The sequence below is a fragment of the Lithobates pipiens genome, unplaced genomic scaffold (genome assembly GCF_037356315.1).
Source record: "Lithobates pipiens isolate NorthernLeopardFrog02 unplaced genomic scaffold, aLitPip1_a1.2 Scaffold_1, whole genome shotgun sequence".
Classification (NCBI taxonomy): domain Eukaryota; kingdom Metazoa; phylum Chordata; class Amphibia; order Anura; family Ranidae; genus Lithobates; species Lithobates pipiens.
Genome location: NW_027507685.1, coordinates 253,171,233 through 253,189,889, shown reverse-complemented (window position 1 = coordinate 253,189,889; position 18,657 = coordinate 253,171,233). Strand labels below are relative to the sequence as shown.

Here is an 18,657-nt window from a genome sequence, read left to right as displayed (position 1 = left end):
TCCTCTTTTCTTTTCTCTCTCTCATTTTCTTTTCTCTCTCCCTTCTTTTCTTTTCTCTCTTCCCTCTTTTCTCTTCTCTCTTCTCTTTTTTTCTCTCCTCTCTTCCCTCTATTCTCTTCTCTTTTTTATCCTTTTCTTTTCTATTCTCTTCTCTCTTCCCTTTTTTTTTCTCTTCTCTTTTCTCTTTCCTCGCTTCTTCTCTTTTCTCTTCTCTTGTTTCTCCTTTCTCTTCTTCTCTGCTCCTCTCTCTTTTCTCATTTTTTTTCTATCTTCACCTCTCTTCCGTCTTTTCTCTCTCCCCTCTTTTCTTTTCTATCTTCTCTCTCCTTTGTTCTTCTCTGTTCTCCTCCCTTCCCACTTTTCTCTTCCCTTCTCTTTTCTCTTCTCTTTTTTTTTCTCTTTTCTTCTTCTCTCTTTGCCTCTCTTCCCTCTTTTTTCTTATCTTACAGTCTCATATTTCAGTCACATGGAGAAGGTAATTAATGAGAGCAAAGAGAGCCAAGGCATGGTTTAAACTTGAAACTGCATTAAGATACATGAAGGAATTTGAAGTTGCACTTTCTCTCTCCCCCTCTGCTTATGGTTCCTTCTTCCTCTCTTCCCCTACCCCTTTCCTCTTCTCCCCTTTCCTCCACTCTTTGTTCCTCTCTCTCTTCCCTTCTCATGCCCCGGTTTTCTCTTTCCTCTCCCTCCCCCTCCTCCACCCTCTACCCTCCCCTTCTCTCCCCTTTCTCCATCTATCTTTCTCCCCCTTTTCCCTCCCTTTCCCTTTTTTTCATTTATCCCCCTCTTCATTCCTTTCTTTCTCCCTTTTCCTCTCCCCCCTTTCCTTCTCTCTCCCCTGTCCCCCCTTTTCATTCATTTCTTTCCTTTCTTTTTTCTCACCCCCAGCCTCTCTCTGTCCCCTCTCCTTCTCTTTATCCCTCTTTCTCCTCTCTCCTCTATCCCCCCTTCTTTCCTTTTTCTTTCTTTTTTCCTTTATTTTCGCTTCTCGTTTCTTTTTCCTGCCCTCCCTCTATCTTATGCTCTACCCCTCATCCCCCCTTTCTCTTTCTCCCCCCGCTTCCTCTCCTTTATCCCCCCTTTCTCTCTCTCCCCCCCCCCCGCTTCCTCTCCTTTACCCCCCCTTTCTCTCTCTCCCCCCACACTTCCTCTCCTTTATCCCCCCTTTCTCTCTCTCTCCCCCACTTCCTCTCCTTTATCCCCCCTTTCTCTCTCTCTCCCCCACTTCCTCTCCTTTATCCCCCCTTTCTTTCTCTCTCCCCCTGCTTCCTCTCCTTTATCCCCCTTTCTCTCTCTCCCCCCCAGCTTCCTCTCCTTTATCCCCCCTTTCTCTCTCTCCCCCCCACTTCCTCTCCTTTATCCCCCCTTTCTCTCTCTCTCCCTGCTTCTTCTCCTTTATCCCCCCTTTCTCTCTCCCCCCCCCCAGCTTCCTCTCCTTCATCCCCCATTTCTCTCTCTCTCTCTCCTCTGCTTCCTCTCCTTTATCCCCCCTTTCTCTCTCTCTCTCCCCCCAGCTTCCTCTCCTTTATCCCCCCTATCTCTCTCCTCCCCCCACTTCCTCTCCTTTATCCCCCTTTCTTTTTCTCTTGCCCTGCTTCCTCTCCTCTCCTTTAATCCCCCCCCCTCCCCTTTTTTTCCTTCTCATCCATTATAGTTGCTGGAAAATGTTTCTTCTTTCCCTGACAGTCTTCTGCAAACTTTGACCCCTGCCACTCTGCCTGGCAGACCCCGTAGCCAGGCACAGGCTGAAATATTGCGGCTCCCCCATTATTAATCGCGGCGGCCGCCTCTGTATATTTTCTGACTTTTTCCAGATGAAACGTTTTATTTATTTATTTTTTACGGTAGCACTCCGCGAGAAAGTGAAAATTTACTTTCATGTAGCCGTTTCACAGGATGATAAATGTTGGTTTTATTCAGCGCTGAGACTCGCCCGGCTCCTGTTCCAGATATTAAATAAAGTAAAGAAGAAAAATAAGCCGTCCTCCCAGGGGGATCTGAAGTGCGGACGTGAATGGCGTGATACTAACGTCTAAATTCACGGAGATAAAAGACGGGAGATTCATTGTGACAGCTGAACATGTTGTTTGTGTGGCGCGCACATTAAATTACAACACTTGCCTTTCCTTGTATTGTTTGATTGTAACCGTCTCGCTCGCTGCCTTTGAAATATGGAACGCGTTTCTGTAGGCGCGCTGCTCCGACGCCCCTCGCTACGACCGTCTTCTCTATAAATGATAACTTTCTCCTCATGCCTGTGAAGACTTCTTGTCTGGAAGCGAGATTATGGCAGCAATGACATTAAATGGACGCTATCGGCGAACAAATCCATCCACCGTCAAGTAAAAGCTGAGCTCCAGGTAGATATAAAAGACTCAGATTAACCTTTTGCTGCCCACGTAACGCATAAGTGTAGCGGCAAAGAGGGTAGGCTTGAACGCCCACGTGCCACACATTTACCCCAAAAGGGGCAACAGAGCTTTCTGACCTGAGCTCCCAGCATGGTGACCAAGCAGTCAAAGACCGCTCTCGATCTATACTAATGATCGCGAGCCTGTGGGACCAGCTCCTGATCATGTGACCACTGTAACAGCCAATCAGAGTGATTATGTGATTGGCTGGCCCTTCCTGCCCTCCAGAAATAAAGACCCTGTTAAAGGGATACCAGGGCTGTAATTACCTGAATTTAACCTGATATCAACATTGGAGTTCCTGTAGGGCAGGGCTCAGACTAGGAGAGGGAGAAGCAAACCATGGAGCCAATCATTTTTGATGATGAAGGGCATGCTGACAAAAGGAGAGGGCAGAATGACAGAAGGATGAGCGCATCAGTGTTCTGCTTTTATTTTTATTTTTTTGAATACTTTATGTTTAGATTAATACTAAAGGCTAAGCATTTTTCACTTTAATCCATTCACATCTTTAGGGTTAAAATTGTTCCAGTGTATTTACAACCCCCTCCCCACACACACACACAAACACACACATGCGCACGCACACACACACACACACACTAAGTGGCTCAGAGCACCTTCTGTTAAGCACCCTGAGCCTTCCACTAAATGAACTAATTCTAATACTGAATGCCCAGAGTCTTCTTTTTACTGAGTACCCCAGGTCCTCTGTTGGTTGTCCCTGATCTGCTACTGAGTACCCCAGGTCTTCCGTTGGTTGTCCCTGATCTTCTACTGAGTACTCCAGGTATTCTGTTGGTTGTCCCTGATCTTCTACTGAGTACCCCAGGTTTCTGTTGGTTGTCCCTGATCTTCTACTGAGTACTCCAGGTATTCTGTTGGTTGCCCCTGATCTTCTACTGAGTACCCCAGGTTTCTGTTGGTTGTCCCTGATCTTCTACTGAGTACTCCAGGTATTCTTTTGGTTGTCCCTGATCTTCTACTGAGTACCCCAGATTTCTGTTGGTTGTCCCTGATCTGCTACTGAGTACCCCAGGTCTTCTGTTGGTTGTCCCTGATCTGCTACTGAGTACCCCAGGTCTTCTGTTGGTTGTCCCTGATCTTCTACTGAGTACCCCAGATTTCTGTTGGTTGTCCCTGATCTGCTACTGAGTACCCCAGGTCTTCTGTTGGTTGTCCCTGATCTGCTATTGAGTACCCCAGGTCTTCTGTTGGTTGTCCCTGATCTTCTACTGAGCACCCCAGGTCTTCCGTTGGTTGTCCCTGATCTTCTACTGAGTACTCCAGGTATTTTCTTGGTTGTCCCTGATCTTCTACTGAGTACCTCAGGTTTCTGTTGGTTGTCCCTGATCTTCTACTGAGTACCCCAGGTCTTCTGTTGGTTTTCTCTGATCTACTGAGTACCCCAGGTCTTTTGAGTTGTCCCTTATCTTCTACTGAGTACCCCAGGTCTTCTGTTGGTTGTCCTTGATCTTCTACTGAGCACCCCAGGTCTTCTGTTGGTTGTCCCTGATCTTCTACTGATTACTCCAGGTCTTCTGTCGGTGGTCCCTGATCTTCTACTGAGTACCCCAGGTTTTCTGTTGATTGTCCTCAATCTTTTACTGAGTACCCCGGGTCTTCTTTTGGTTGCCCCTCGTCTTTTAATGAGTACCCCAAGTCTACTTTTGGTTTTCCTTGGTCTTCTGAGGGCCAGTGGTGATCTGGGAAGTGCCCCATATCCCTTACTAGGTGCCTCAGATCTTCTGATAAGTGCCCTGACCCTGACCTTTCTACTAAATGCTCCAGTTCTTTTACTGACTGTCACAGGTCTTCTACCAAGTTTCCCAAGTCTCCTGTCTTGTGCCATGAGTCTTTGTCTACTAAATGCCCTATTTTTAATTCTAAGTTACACAAAACTTCTAAGGACTGCACCAAATCTTTTACTGTGTTTTCTACGCAATGCTCCAATTCTTCTACTGAGTGCTCTGAACCTTCCAAGGCTTCATGCTTCAAGCTCCTAAACTTGAGCTTTTGGCATTTTTTTTCTACCAAAGCTCCTAAACTAAACTCTATAAAAGCCTATGTGCCCATGTTCACATAGGCTTTTAGCAGATTTTAGGAGCTTCTGCGGGTAGGGGAGCTTTAACCTCCCTAATCCTCCCTCATGGAAGGATCATGTTCAAGGAAGGAAGTTTTGATCGTCAGAAAATGCCATCATTTTACCACGTTTTGCATTTTCTTTTGCTGGCGGTCAAAGTAGGCAGTGTGCACATGAAGCCTAATGAGTGCCTTGAATCTTCTGCCAGTTTCCCTGAGCCAAATGCCCAATTTTTTTCTACTGAGTGTTCCAGGCTTCTGCTTAGTTTTCTTTTGCATGCCCCTTGACCTTTTTGTGTGCCTTTGTTGTCTACGGTGTGCCCCTAGTGCTTCTGAATACCTCAATTCTTATACTGAGTACCCCAGTTCTTCTACCGAGTACCCCAATTTCTTTACTGAGTATCCAATTCTTCTATTGACTATCCCGGTTCATCTACTGACTACCTTTGGTCTTCTGCTGAGTGTCCCTGGTCTTTTGTTTAGTGCCCTTGGTCCTCTGCTACTTGCCTCTGATCTTCTGCCAAAAGCCCTTGGCCCTCTGCATAGCTCTCCCTGGGCCTTGTTAAGAGTGCACCCAGGCCTTGTACAGAGCTCCCCCCGGACCTTGTGCAAAGCTGCCCCCCCCCCCCCCTGGCCTTGCACAGAGCTCCTCCCCGGGCCAAGATAGACATCTCCAAAAGGCCTGCAACAGCAGGTGCTGGCAGCAAAAACACAGGCAATGCCCTAAAGAAGGGTGAGGCAACCAGTTGTATGTCAGAAGACCTTAAGAGCATAAATTCAGGGATATTGAGCAGGCCAGATCTTGAATTGTACACCAGTTTGCAAAAATAGTAGTATGAGTTTATCAAGACATCCACAACAGGATGAAAAACCATACCTATAAAACAAATACGAGGAAAGGAGGGACAGGAGGGGAAAGATTTAGGGAGATACTGTGCTGTTTTGGCCTGATGGGACTATTTATAAAATACTAAAATACAATGCACCGTGTCTTAGTCCAACTCTTTTTTTAGAAACCTGTAACATCCTTAAATACAATTAAAAGGGATCAAATGGCTGATGAACTAACAGATTTCCTTGATGAACAAAACCATTGAACATGTTTTTTTATAGAGGACAAACAGCTATAAATGGACAAACCTTTACCAAAACTTGCTGTATGCAGCTATTTGACTCTTTAAAGTGGCCTACAGAATGAAGAATGTTGGTTTGGTAGACTGTCATCTGTTTGGTAAACATTGCCATTTGCCTCTTTTATCAGGTGGCAGCGAGTCCTCGTGGGATAAGGAGAAGCTGCAATCTCCAATTGCCAGCAGTGGTACCCAACACGGACTGGGACACGTCACACTATCCGGACAGTCCAGCATTGGAGGAGCCCATCCGTTGAGTCCTCTCCAGCAAAATCACCTGCTAGCTAACAGTATGTATTAAGGTGAAATCCGGGGATTGGGTTGGGTGTTCTGTCATTGGTCAGTGATGAAAGAGGCAAGTACAGGAGCTTAGCCCTATTCAATTCTATACAGTCATATTATGATAACTATAAGCTGATAAGTAGGGACAAGTGAATTGGTTTACCCCAAAAGTTCAGCCTAGGTCAGGAAGATGTGTGTGTGTTCCTGGATAATCCCAACTTCTTAAAATATGATGGATAGGTCAGTTTATTTCCCCCATCCTGTATACTTGCATGTAGGTCTTTTGGACCCATCCCAATTTACTAATGGGGATTTTTAAGTGCTCAAAATATACCAAATGACATAGGTAAATAGTATAGATAAAAAAGTTTATATTTATTTTACAGATTAAAATGATATAATAAATATAAAACCATTAGATCACAGCTATAAATACATGGCAGAAATGTTCATACACCAGGACATTATCAGCTCCCACTACCTCCATGTGCAGGGGGTGGCAATGGGGACCAAGTGTGCCTCATAATACACAAAACCTGTACCTGCGGGGTGAGAGCATTGGCTTTTTTCTTCTGATGCTTTGTCACAATACCTCCACCATGGGGATATGTGGCTGAGGTATATTGACGATATATTTATTTTGTGATCTGTCCCTGTAGAGCTTTTGAACACATTTATTGATACGTAGAATGTGAATACTTTCAACCTGCAGTTCACCTTCTCTTTTTTGAGTATAACAATCTATAAAGGACCTAATAATTACCTTGCTACAACGTTGTAATGCAAACCCACAGCTACTAATGCTATCCTACATGCACAAAGTAGTCACCCAAAACATGTCATTAAGCAGATCCCAATGGATCAGTACTATAGGATTCTTAAGAACTGCAGAAGTTATAACAAGTTCTCCCACCCAATAATTATTTTCCTCCATATCTTACTTAATTGACCATACCGGAGACCATATTTCCGCTATGGCAATTTAAACATGGAAGGACTGACTCCTACCAGTAGAGATTGGAAATCTTACCTTATAATTGTACTTTGTCATTCATGAATATAGGAATTTCCTGTTGCTGGTGTCTCTTTCTTAACTGGTGGTCAGAGATGAAAGGCTAGAAGTTAGCTGAAAAATAATTTTCTCCCATGGGACTTTGATGCAGCAACCCAGTATCTATCATAAAATCATATTTTATTGTACAAAACCTAAAATTTTGTATGTACATTTATCTCTAATTTAACTATTAAAAACATCACACCGCCTCTAAACCCCCCTCCCCAAGGAAGGCAGAAAAGTACTGTAAATTTTGGTCTGCCAATGGCTCTCCAACGCGTTTCAATTGAGCTTTACAATCTTCATTGGGGTACCAAGGGTTATATTTCTACATAGCAATATAAAACCAATACAAAAATATATCAAGACAATGATACAATGTTTTATAATACACAATATCACCACACAGAATAATCTAAATTGTGTTTTGGAAGTAATGTTCTCCCATGTCGCCATAGGGCATATACCGGACCAATTATCCCTATAGTCAAGATGGGCCATTGTATTTGATTGCCAGGGGCCCCAGTGGGCCAACCCTACAAGCTGTAAGTTGGCTATCCAAGAGACAAGTATTTGAACTGGGAACGAGTCCAAAAGACCCCTTAACCACTTTACCTTACATAGGAAAGCTGAAAATTCCCCCCCACTTACAAAATAAAATGAAAACAATGGCAGTCCAGAAGATACCTGACCAAAGGATATGGATCACAACTTGGGAATGGGCAGATCATCAGTAGGCAAACATTTTAAGCCACATGCTTATAATATTAACTTAAAGCGGAGTTCCATCCATTTAAAAGTCAGCAGCTACAAAAAGTGTAACTGCTGACCTTTAATAATCAGACACATACCAGTCCCACTGTCCAGGGATGCGTGCGTAGGAAGCCCCGCTCCTCTCCCCCTCCCTCTCCATGGTGCCGGAATTCTAACTATGGGCGCTCGGCTGTGGCTTCAGAGCCATGGCGCATTGCGTAATGTGCGAGCCGTGCTGCACACTGTGAATGGCCGGGCAGTGTTCTGGGACCTGTGATGTGTTCCAGAAGATTGCAGAGAGAGAGGGGGAGAGGTGAACTTCTGGCATCATGGAGCCAGAGGAGGAAGTGGGAGCTGGGTGCCTGTAAAAACTGGGTACCCCCCCCCCCCCAAAAAATGACATGCCAAATGTAGCATGTTAGGGGGTCACCATCACTTAAAGCGGAAGCTCCATTTTTGGGTGGAACTCCACTTAAAGTATAATATATCCTTCCCTTTTTGAGGGCTCAGTGAAAAGAATAATGAGCTAATTAAGTGACTGACAAAAATGTAGTTCCCTAAAACAAATAAGACATATAATATATCTCTGAATGGGATCAACATGGCCGACGTCCTAAATATGGCAAAAATGTGCAAAGATATAGTATATTAAAGTAAAATATATTTGTAGGTTATTTATAGTATATTATAGTGTATCCTATTCGTTCGATCTTCAGTATTACAACACTTTTTGTAATGCTCTGTGATAATGGTGTCATGGGGCATATGTAATGAAATGTTTATTTGTAAAAAACGTATAAATTAAAAACATAAATGCCTAAAACTGATGCTAAACCATTACAGTTTTCTTTTAATAAGCGCATTTTAATATATTGCAAGATTTTATGACATTGCCTTTCAAACTCCAGCTTCAAGACGAAATCGGACAAATGAGGGCACAATAAGATTGGCATGTTAATTACTTAGGAATTGTTTCTTACCTGCATTTTGAATTTTTCTGCCGTATGCCCAAGAACGTCATGCGTAGCTGTGAATCTGAAAGAATCGAAGGACGGCAGGAAAAAAATAAAAAAATAGCATGTAATTGTCCCAGAATCATATTTAATATCAGGCTAGATTGTTGTATAATTCATTGTAAAATTATAGTGGGAAGTAGATCATAAAACAAGAAGTCTATGATTAATTCATTAATTTATGGCGTGGACATAAAATCAGAAATGTCGTCCAAAATTAATTTTAGCCCAGAATTAAATGATGTGAAGTATGCAACGAGGTCATATATATTCCAGATATATGCGGAATTTATCCCTGGGTAATTTAGAATAGATGAGAAGTCAGGGCTGTGACTGATCACTTTTCCATGTAAAATAATATTTCTGTCCAAATTTTATGTGCTCGGCTCAATGGTAGGTCAACATTTTTTCTGAGCTGAAAAAGTTTGAGATGTAATGAGCGGCCGGGCAACCACAACCCCCCCCCCCCTCCCCCCCACGCATCCCACTTTTATTTTATGGGCTCAGATATTCAGTCAGTTACAGTTTCAGCAGAAATGTAATTATGTATTATTGTTACATTTGGTAAGTGATGAATTGTTACAATGTTGCCTTCCTGCAAATCTGATTTACGAGCAAATTTATGATAATCAGGTCCTTCTCACAGGTTACGTCAAACCATATGTAAGGCACATTTACATTTTTAAATAGAGACTTGAGTCTTTTGTTTTTTTGTATGCCAGAGAGAGAGAGGTCAGCTAGGTAAAAATATGAATTTGTGGTTTGAAAACCTGTGCTGCGGAGTGACTGCTTTATTGTTCTTCTTTCTTAGTGTAAGCATTTGGGTCATTCAATGTGATTTTTTATCTCAGCCGTCTCTCTCCACCTATTTTTTTTTCTCTACTCCTCTTCCTGTTGCCCTCTTCATCTCTCCTTCCTTTCTTTCTTTATTGTCCCTCTTCCTCTTTCTCCTATCCTTCTCCCCCACTCTACTTTTCCCTCTTCCTCTTTCTTCTATCCTTCTTTCTCTCTCTATTTGCCCCTCTTTCTGTTTCTCTTGTCCCTCTTCCTTTTTCTCCTATGCTTCTCCCCCACTCTACTTGCCCCTGCTCCTCTTTCTCCTATCCCTCTTTCTCTCTCTATTTGCCCCTCTTCCTCTTTCTCCTATCCTTCTCCCCCACTCTACTTGCCCCTGCTTCTCTTTCTCCTATCCCTCTTTCTCTCTCTACTTGCCCCTCTTTCTGTTTTTCTTGTCCCTCTTCTTCTTACTCCTATCCTTCTCTGCCACTCTACTTGCCCCTGCTCCTCTTTCTCCTATCCCTCTTTCTCTCTCTACTTGCCCCTCTTCCTCTTTCTCCTATCCTTCTCCCCCACTCTACTCGCCCCTGCTCCTCTTTCTCCTATCCCTCTTTCTCTTTCTACTTGCCCCTCTTTCTGTTTCTCTTGTTCCTCTTCCTCTTTCTCCTATCCTTCTCTGCCACTCTACTTGTCCCACTTCCTCTTTCTGCTTCCCTTGTTACTCTTCCTCTTTTTCCTGTCCCTCTCCCTCTCTCTACGTGTCCTTCTTTCTCCTGCCCCTCTTTCTATTTTTCCTGCCCCTCTTCCTTTTGCTCTTCAATTTTTTCCTGTCGCCCTTCCTCATCTGTTGCTCTTCCTTTTTCTCCTGCTGCTCTTTTTTTTGCCGCTCTTGCTCTCTTCTGTCCCTCTTCCTCTTTCTCCTGTCCCGCTTACTCTCTATACTTGCCCCTTTTCCTATCCTTCTCCCCCACTCTACTTGCCCCTGCTTCTCTTTCTCCTATCCCTTTTTCTCTCTCTACTTGCCCCTCTTTCTGTTTTTCTTGTCCCTCTTCCTCTTTCTCCTATCCTTCTCTGCCACTCTACTTGCCCCTGCTCCTCTTTCTCCTATCCCTCTTTCTCTCTCTACTTGCCCCTCTTCCTCTTTCTCCTATCCTTCTCCCGACTCTACTTGCCCCTGCTCCTCTTTCTCCTATCCCTCTTTCTCTCTCTACTTGCCCCTCTTTCTGTTTCTCTTGTCCCTCTTGCTCTTTCTCCTATCCTTCTCTCCCAGTCTGCTTGTCCCGCTTCCTCTTTCTGCTTCCCTTGTTACTCTTCCTCTTTTTCCTGTCCCTCTCCCTCTCTCTACTTGTTATTCTTTCTCCTGCCCCTCTTTCTATTTTTCCTGCCCCTTTTCCTTTTTTCCATTTGCTCTTCAATTTTCTCCTGTCGCCCTTCCTCATCTGTTGCTCTTCCTTTTTCTCCTGCTGCTCTTTTTTTGTCACTCTTGCTCTCTTTTGTCCCTCTTCTTCTTTCTCCTGTCCCTCTTCCTCTCTCTACTTGCCCCTTTTCCTATTGCTTCTTCTGTCCCTCTTCCTCCTTCCCTCTCTTGTCCCTCTTCTTCCTTCCTTCTCTTGTCCCTCTTCCTTCTCCCATCTCGTGTCACTCTTCTTCTTTTTCCTGTCCCTCTCCCCCTCTTTACTTGTCCTCATTCTTCATTCTGATCTCTCTGTCCCTTTCTCCTGACCCAATATCTCTTTTTCCTTCCACTCTCTTCCTCTTTTTGCTTCTCCTGCCCCTCTTCCTTTTTCTCTTGTGACTTTTTCTCTTTCCCCTCTTCCTCTTCCTGCTTCTCGTCACTCTTCTTCTTTTTCCTGTCCCTCTCCCCCTCTCTACTTGTCTCTATTATTCATTCTGGTCTCTCTGCCTCTTTCTTCTGACCCCATTTCAATTTCTCCTGGCCCTCTTATGCCCCATACATACGATCGGACATTCCTACAACAAAATCCATACATTTTTTCAGACGGATGTTGGCTCAAACTTGTCTTGCATACACACAGTCACACACATCTTGTCCGAAATTCCAAAGCACTTTCGACAAATTCAAGAACGCGGTGACTTACAACACGTACGGTGAGCCGATAAAAATGAAGTTGAATAGCCAGTGCTTCTCTTTTGCTTGATTCCGAGCATGAGTGTAACTTTGCGCATCGGAATTGTGTACACACGATCAGAATTTACAACGGATTTTGTGAAAATTTGAGAACCAGCTCAAAAAGTTTGTGTGAAAGAAAGTCCAATCAAAAATATCCAATGGAGGATACGCCTGGTCGAAATTTCCACCAAAAACCTCCCATCGAACATTTTTCGTCGGAAAATCCAACCCTGTGTACGGAGCATTATTCTTACTCCTGTCGATTGTCGTTGAACCTCTCCCTCTTCTTCAACCCCTCTTCCTCCTTCTCCTGTCCTTCTTCCTATTTCTCTTGTCACTCTTTCTCTTCCCCTCTTCCTCTTTCTCCTGTCCGTCTTCCTCTTTCTCCTGTCCTTCTTCTTCTTTTTCCTGTCCTCCTTCCTCTTTCTCCTGTCCTCCTTCCTCTTTCTGTTGTCACTCTTCCTGCCCTTCTTCCTCTTTCCCCTGTTCCTCTTCCTGTCCTCCTTCCTCTTTCTCCTGTCCTCCTTCCTCTTTCTGTTGTCACTCTTCCTGCCCTTCTTCCTCTTTCTCCTGTTCCTCTTCCTGTCCTCCTTCCTCTTTCTCTTGTCCTTCTACCTCTTTCCCTCCCCCTTCCTCTTTCTGCTTCTCCTGCCCCCCTTCCCGTTTCTGCTTTGCCTGACCCTCTTCCTCTTCCTCTTTTACCTGTCCCTCTCCCTCCCTCTACTTGTCCATTTTTTCTGTTGTTCTGAAGCTGGGCATACATGGTTCAATTTTTTCCATTGGACATCCATGGTTCAGCAAGCTGGCAGAGCGAACAAGACTGACCCAATTTCCCCATCCACACATTCATTATGGATGTAGGAATCCTTCCCGTTGTGTCATTGTATTCTGATGGTAGTGGGACTCCCCCACTATCAGAATACACTGATCATCACTGCAGGATATATGGGCTGCATGCTCTGATTGAGCGAAAAATTTCCAGCAGGACTGTTGAGAAGTCGATCAATAGATTGACTTGATGTTAACAGGAACAGCCAGACATGGTTTGAAATTTGTCCAGTTCCTGTTGCTTGAATCCATGTACAGTATAGTCAGTTTTACTCTAGTTACTGCCTCTCTCCGCTATTCCTCTTCTTCTCATTATTGTCCCACTTTCTTTCTGCTACCCCTCTCCCTCTCTTTTTGTCTCTCTCTCTATCTTTCTCTCCCACTCTTTTTCTTTCTTTTCTATGTCTCTCTCTGCTATCATTCTACCTTTCTCTACTGATCTTTTCCTCTTTCTACTTCTCTTCTCCCTTTCTGCTGTCCCCTTTCCTAATTGTACTGTCCCTCATCCTTTCTCTGATGTCCTCCCCCCCCCCTCTCTCTCTTCTCTAGCCTTTTCTTTGCTGTCCCTCTTCCTCTCTTACCTATTATTTAATTTTCTCCCTGTTGTCCCTTTTTCCTGTTTCTGTTGTCCCTTTTTCACACTTTACTGTCCCACTTTCTCCTTCTGCTGTCCCCCTCCTCCTTTCTCTCTCCTCTTTTCCACTATCTCTCTTTTTTCATTCCTTTTTTTTTCCTTTTCCTTCTCTCTCCTCTTTCTGATTTCATCCCTCTTTCACTCTTTCCTCTTTCTCTAGCTCCCCCTTCCTATTTCTCTCGTCTCTCCTATTTTTCTCTTTATTTTCCACTCTCTATCTTTCTATCTCTCTTTCCCCCACTGTCTCTCTTTTTTTTTCTTAGTTTCTCTCGCTACCCCCCCCCCCCCCCCTCACTCTCTCTCTTTTCTTTTTCTCTCCCCCTTTCTGTTTCTTTCCCTCTCTCTCATCCCTCCTCTCTTTATCCCGCTCTCTCTCTCCCCCCCACTTTCTCTTTCTTTCCCTTTATTGCCCCCTCTCTATAATTTTCTATCCCCCTCCTCCCCCTCTCTCTCTCTCCCCCCTCTCTCTCTCTCTCTATTCCCCTCTCTTTTTTAAACTTTGGTTTCTTTGTAGTTTCTCCCTTTGTTTCTTTCCCTATCGCTTTCCTTCTCTCTTTTCCTTCTCTCTCTCCTCCTCTCCCCCCTCTCTCTCTCCCCTCTCTATACCCCTCTCTCTCCCTCTCTCTCTCCCCCCTCTCTTCCCCTCTCTCCCCCTCTCTCTCTCCCCCTCTCGCCCCTCTCTATACTCCTCTCTCTCCCTCCCTCTCCCCCTCTCTCTCTCCCCCTCTCTATACCCCTCTCTCTCCCTCCCTCTCTCTCTCCCCCTCCCCCTCTCCCCCCTCTCCCTCTCTCTCTCCCCCTCTCTCTCCCCTCCCCTCCCTCTCCCCTCCCTTCCCTCTCTCTCCCCCTCTCGCCCCCTCTCTCCCCCTCTATCTCTTCCCCTCTCTCTCTCCCCCTCTCTCTCTCCCCCTCTCTCTCCCCCTCTCTCCCCCTCTCTCTCTCCCCCTCTCCCCCCTCTCTCTCCCCTCTCTCTCCCCCCTCTCCTCTCTCTCTCCCCTCTCACTCCCCTCTCTCTCCACCCCCTCTCTCCCCCTCTCTCTCCCCTCTCTCTCCCCTCTCTCTCCTCTCTCTATCCCCCTCTGTCCCCTCTCTCTCTCCCCCTCTCTCTCTCCCCTCTCTCTCCCCCTCTCCCTCCCCCCTCTCTCCCCTCTCTCTCTCCCTCTCCCCCCTCTCTCTCTGCCCCTCCCCCTCTCTCTCCCCTCTCTCTCCCCATATCCCCCCTCTCTCTCCCCTCTCTCTCCCCCCTCTATCCCCTCTCTCTCTCTCTCCATCTCGCTCTCCCCCCCCCTTTCTCTCTCTCCCCCTTTCTCTTTCTCTCTCTCTCTTTCTTCCCCCTCCCCCCTCGCTCTCTCTCTCTAGTCCATCTTATTCTCTCATTTTAATTTCCATCTTACATTCTTCGCTGAGATATTACACATACCTATCTTGGTCCTCCATTTTTGTTATTAAACTGCGGAACAAACAAAAAATGGCTAGTGACGTCACTCACTACCACCTAACCATGACTTTTACCTGCACACTAAAATCTACAAATGACAGAAGGAGCGCACTGCGCACATTTCACACCAGCTGGACAAAACAAGATGTTTTCCATCCTATCCGATCGCTATAAAAAAAAATGTTCTGATCTCATCTGATCCAAAATTGCGCACCAAACGCTGCAATCATCGATTGAAATCCACCAGAACGTGAACTTGTATGGTAAAGGCATAATAAGGTCTTTTATTAGGCTGTGTTGAGAACAGAGGACAGGAAACGGATGTGGAGTCAATCTGCTTCCTTTATTAATACCTGATTTTTATTTTTTTTTTGTGTGTGACGTTTTTAGGATTGGAATTACCCTTCATGATGATGCCCCACCCCCTGCTGCCCGTCAGTCTACCTCCTGCATCCGTTGCCATGGCGATGAATCAGATGAATCACCTTAATACTATAGCGAATATGGCCGCAGCTGCACAAATGCACAGTCCTCTGTCTAGAGTGGGCGCTTCCGTCATCAAGGTAAGAACAATGGCTGAGCTGTCAGGCACGGCTCGCCCTCTGCAGCCATTGTCTTCTGGCTCTAATGTCACATTTGTTGCTATCAATGATACAATGTTGCATGCATTAACCCCTGCAGCCGAGGCCTGCATCTTGCCACTGCACATCTCTGCACGTGACGTGCGTGTTTGGTGACCGCTGCGTAACCAGCGGGAAAATAAGCAGATTCCTGATAACATTTTGGGAAATATTAGAAGGCCAACAGGAGATCAGCTATAACATTAGAGACCTGTACAGGAATTCAGATTCTGAAATTCTGCATTCATTGTTCAACTTATAATGTGTTCATTTAAAAAAATATATATACATATTCTTTGCAATACTGTACGAAACTGAAAAATGGTATGTTTAACCCCTTATGATGTTGCAAGACTAGAGAAGAGCAGGCAGCAACCCATAATAGCGAATTTGTCATTCGTCGTTCTGACAGCTGCAGTTGGACATTCTATTCTACAACTGTGGAAATTAATAATGGAGTTGATCCCCATTGTGGCTACAACAGCCTTCACTCCATTGAAAGGCTGTTATGGTGAACCCTGGCAGGTGATGCAGGCTCACCGGAGGCGTAGGGTCTAAGCAACATTTGGTGTTCACCAGAAAGTCTTGAAGGTGGAGATGGGTTGGAGATGCTAGTGGTCCTGGTTGGCATCACTGCAAACTGTCAGCAGGCTGCTACCCTCAAGATCGTCCCTCCAATGTTGTTGACGGGAAGGCTATGACATGGAGGCTGTTCACAGGGCTGCAGATGAGAGAGTAGTCAGTACCAGGCAAGGATCTAGGCAGGCAGCAGGTAGTCACATCCAAGCAGAGGTCTAGGCAGAGAGCAAGCAAGAGTGCACCCAGGTCCAAGCAAGGGTCTAGGCATGGAGAGAGCAAGAGTACAGCCAAGTCCAAGAAGAGGTCTAGGCAGGGAGCAAGCAAGGGTAAAGCCAGGCCCAAGCAGAGGTCATTCATTTAGCAAGCAAGAGTGCAGCCAGGTCCAAGCAGAGGCCTAGGCAGGGAACAAGCAAGAGTGCACCCAGGTCCAAGTGAGGGCCTAGGCGGGGAGCAAGCAAGAGTACAGCCAGGTCCAAGAAGAGGTCTAGGCAGGAAGCATCAAGGGTAAAGCCAGGTCCAAGCAGAGGTCATTCATTTAGCAAGCAAGAGTGCAGCCAGGTCCAAGCAGAGCTCTAGGCAGGGAACAAGCAAGAGTACACACAGGTCCAAGTGAGGGCCTAGGCGGGAAGCAAGCAAGAGTGCAGCCAGGTCCAAGAAGAGGTCTAGGCAGGGAGCAAGCAAGGGTAAAGCCAGGTCCAAGCAATGGTCATTCATTTAGCAAGCAAGAGTGCAGCCAAGTCCAAGCAGAGGTCTAGGCAGGGAACAAGCAAGAGTGCACCCAGGTCCAAGCGAGGGCCTAGGCGGGGAGCAAGCAAGAGTGCAGCCAGGTCCAAGAAGAGGTCTAGGCAGGGAGCAAGCAAGAGTAAAGCTAGGTCCAAGCAGAGGTCATTCATTTAGCAAGCAAGAGTGCAGCCAGGTCCAAGCAGAGCTCTAGGCAGGGAACAAGCAAGAGTGCAGCCAGGTTCGAAAAGATGTTAAGGCAGGCAGCAAGCAAGATAGTTGCCGGTCAATCCAGATCAGCAATGGTCAGACAACCTCATGGGCAAGTATTACAGCTAATGCATAAGGGTACCTGGCCATAAGACACAGCACCAGTTATTTCAAGGCCGGGGCTTAAATACCCTTCCAGTAGAGGACACATGAAGCATCATTACTGGGAATTCTGGTAGGGAATACTTGAGGGAAGGGAAGTCCTGGCAGAAATTATGCAAGTTCCATTGGAAGTCCTGGCAGATATTTTGCAAGTTCCATTCTAAGTCCTGGCAGATATTTTGCAAATTCCACTCGAAGTCCTGGCTAGGATTCTGCTAGTTCCGTTGGAAGTCCTGTAAAGGGATTCTGCAAGTTCCATTGGAAGTCGTGGCAAGGGTTCTGCAAGCACCATTGGGAGTTCTGGCAGGGACTCTGAAAGTAGAAGTTCTGGAAGTTCTGGGAATACCTCAATAAAGTTTTCCACAAGACTTTGGAAGGTGTCTGTGGGAATTTGTGTCCATTTGTAAGTTCAGGTACTGATGTTGAATGGGAAGACCTGGCTCACAATGCCCATTCCAATTCATCTCAAAGGTGTTAAGTAGGGTTGAGGTCAGGGCTGGGTGCAGGAAACTCATGTTCTCAAACTCCAACCAGATCAAACCATGTCTTCTTGGGCTGTGAAAAATTGCATGCAGCTCACAAGCCCTTTATCAGCTCATATCCTCAACTGTTGGGTGCTTACACTAGACAGGAGCTTGTTCTAACTCTATAGCAAATTTCTTGTACAAAGCAAAGCTCCACCGGGGACCTCCTCTTATAACACATCACACCCAAAGATGAGCTTAATTGTAGAGACTGTCTTCCATCATTGGGTGAAACACGTTAGTGGAGGAGGTCCCATATGGGGCTTTGTTTTGTACCACTCAGTGCCGTGCAATACCATTTCACTACACTGGAAACTTAAACTTAACAATTAGAACTAAAAGCAAAATCTTTTTGTTTTGTTTTTATTTTGGATAGAGTAAGGGACGGTTACAACCCCTGTAGGGATTTCTTTTTTTCCATATGTGACCCGATGGGGAGATTTTCCTCCACTTCATGTCCCATAGCCAAAACAGTAAGTAAAACAAAATTCCTGTTTTTCACCATTGGAAGATATCTTCTGTGCTGAGGACAACCCAAAATGTTGGCATTTTCTGTTATTCCCACTTCCAGAGATAATGGTACACAGGATAGAGGGGGTGAATCTCCCCAAAGTTTTGCCTTTTGCCTTTCGTTGCACAGCTGGCCCGTTTTTGTGTCTTAGCCCTTGTACACACGGTAGGAGATTCCGACAACCAAATCCGTCGGAGTAATTCCTACGGATTAATTCTGGAAGAGGTCCGGAAGTGATGTTGCATACACACAGTCGGACTCAGTTGTCGGAAAATCCGGTTGTACATAAGGTGATGACGTTATTTTGTTACGACGGGACTACGTTCAGGCTAGTAGCCAATAGCTTTGGTGTAGGAATTTGATCTGAGCATGCGTAGCACTTTGTCCGTCGGAGTAGGCTACACATGATCGGAGTATGTCCGATAGGAGCATTTTGTCGGAAAATTTTACCGGCAAGTTGGAAAACTTGGTCCGTAGGACATTCCGATGGAAACAATCCGATGTAGACCACACACAGTCAGAATATCTGACAAAACGGTCCGATAGGACACATTCCGTCGGAATCTCCGATCGTGTGTATAAGGGCTAACAGTCTCTGCTTGTCTAGGAAGGCTTTCTACAAGATTTTGGAGGGTGTTTGTTGGAATTAGTACCCATTAGTGTGGTCAGGTGCTGATGTTGAAGACCTGGCTAACATTCAGCATTCCAATCCATCCCAAAGGTGTTCAGTTGGGTTGAGGTTTGGGCTCTGTGCAGGATACTGGAGTTCCTCCACACCAAACTGGTCAAGGGAGT

At 45.5% G+C, this 18,657-nt stretch overlaps 1 protein-coding gene across 6 annotated transcripts in view; it reads left to right on the top strand.

Moving 5' to 3' along the window:
• The window catches only part of DACH2 (dachshund family transcription factor 2), a 669,978-nt gene that overhangs the window by 470,626 nt on the left and 180,695 nt on the right, over positions 1-18,657 (top strand). For all 6 annotated transcript variants that reach the window (XM_077485215.1, XM_077485223.1, XM_077485208.1 and 3 more), the window contains 2 exons: positions 5,758-5,916; positions 14,927-15,099. In XM_077485215.1, the coding sequence (XP_077341341.1) occupies positions 5,758-5,916; positions 14,927-15,099 (332 nt within the window). The remainder of the gene's footprint in view (positions 1-5,757; positions 5,917-14,926; positions 15,100-18,657) is intronic.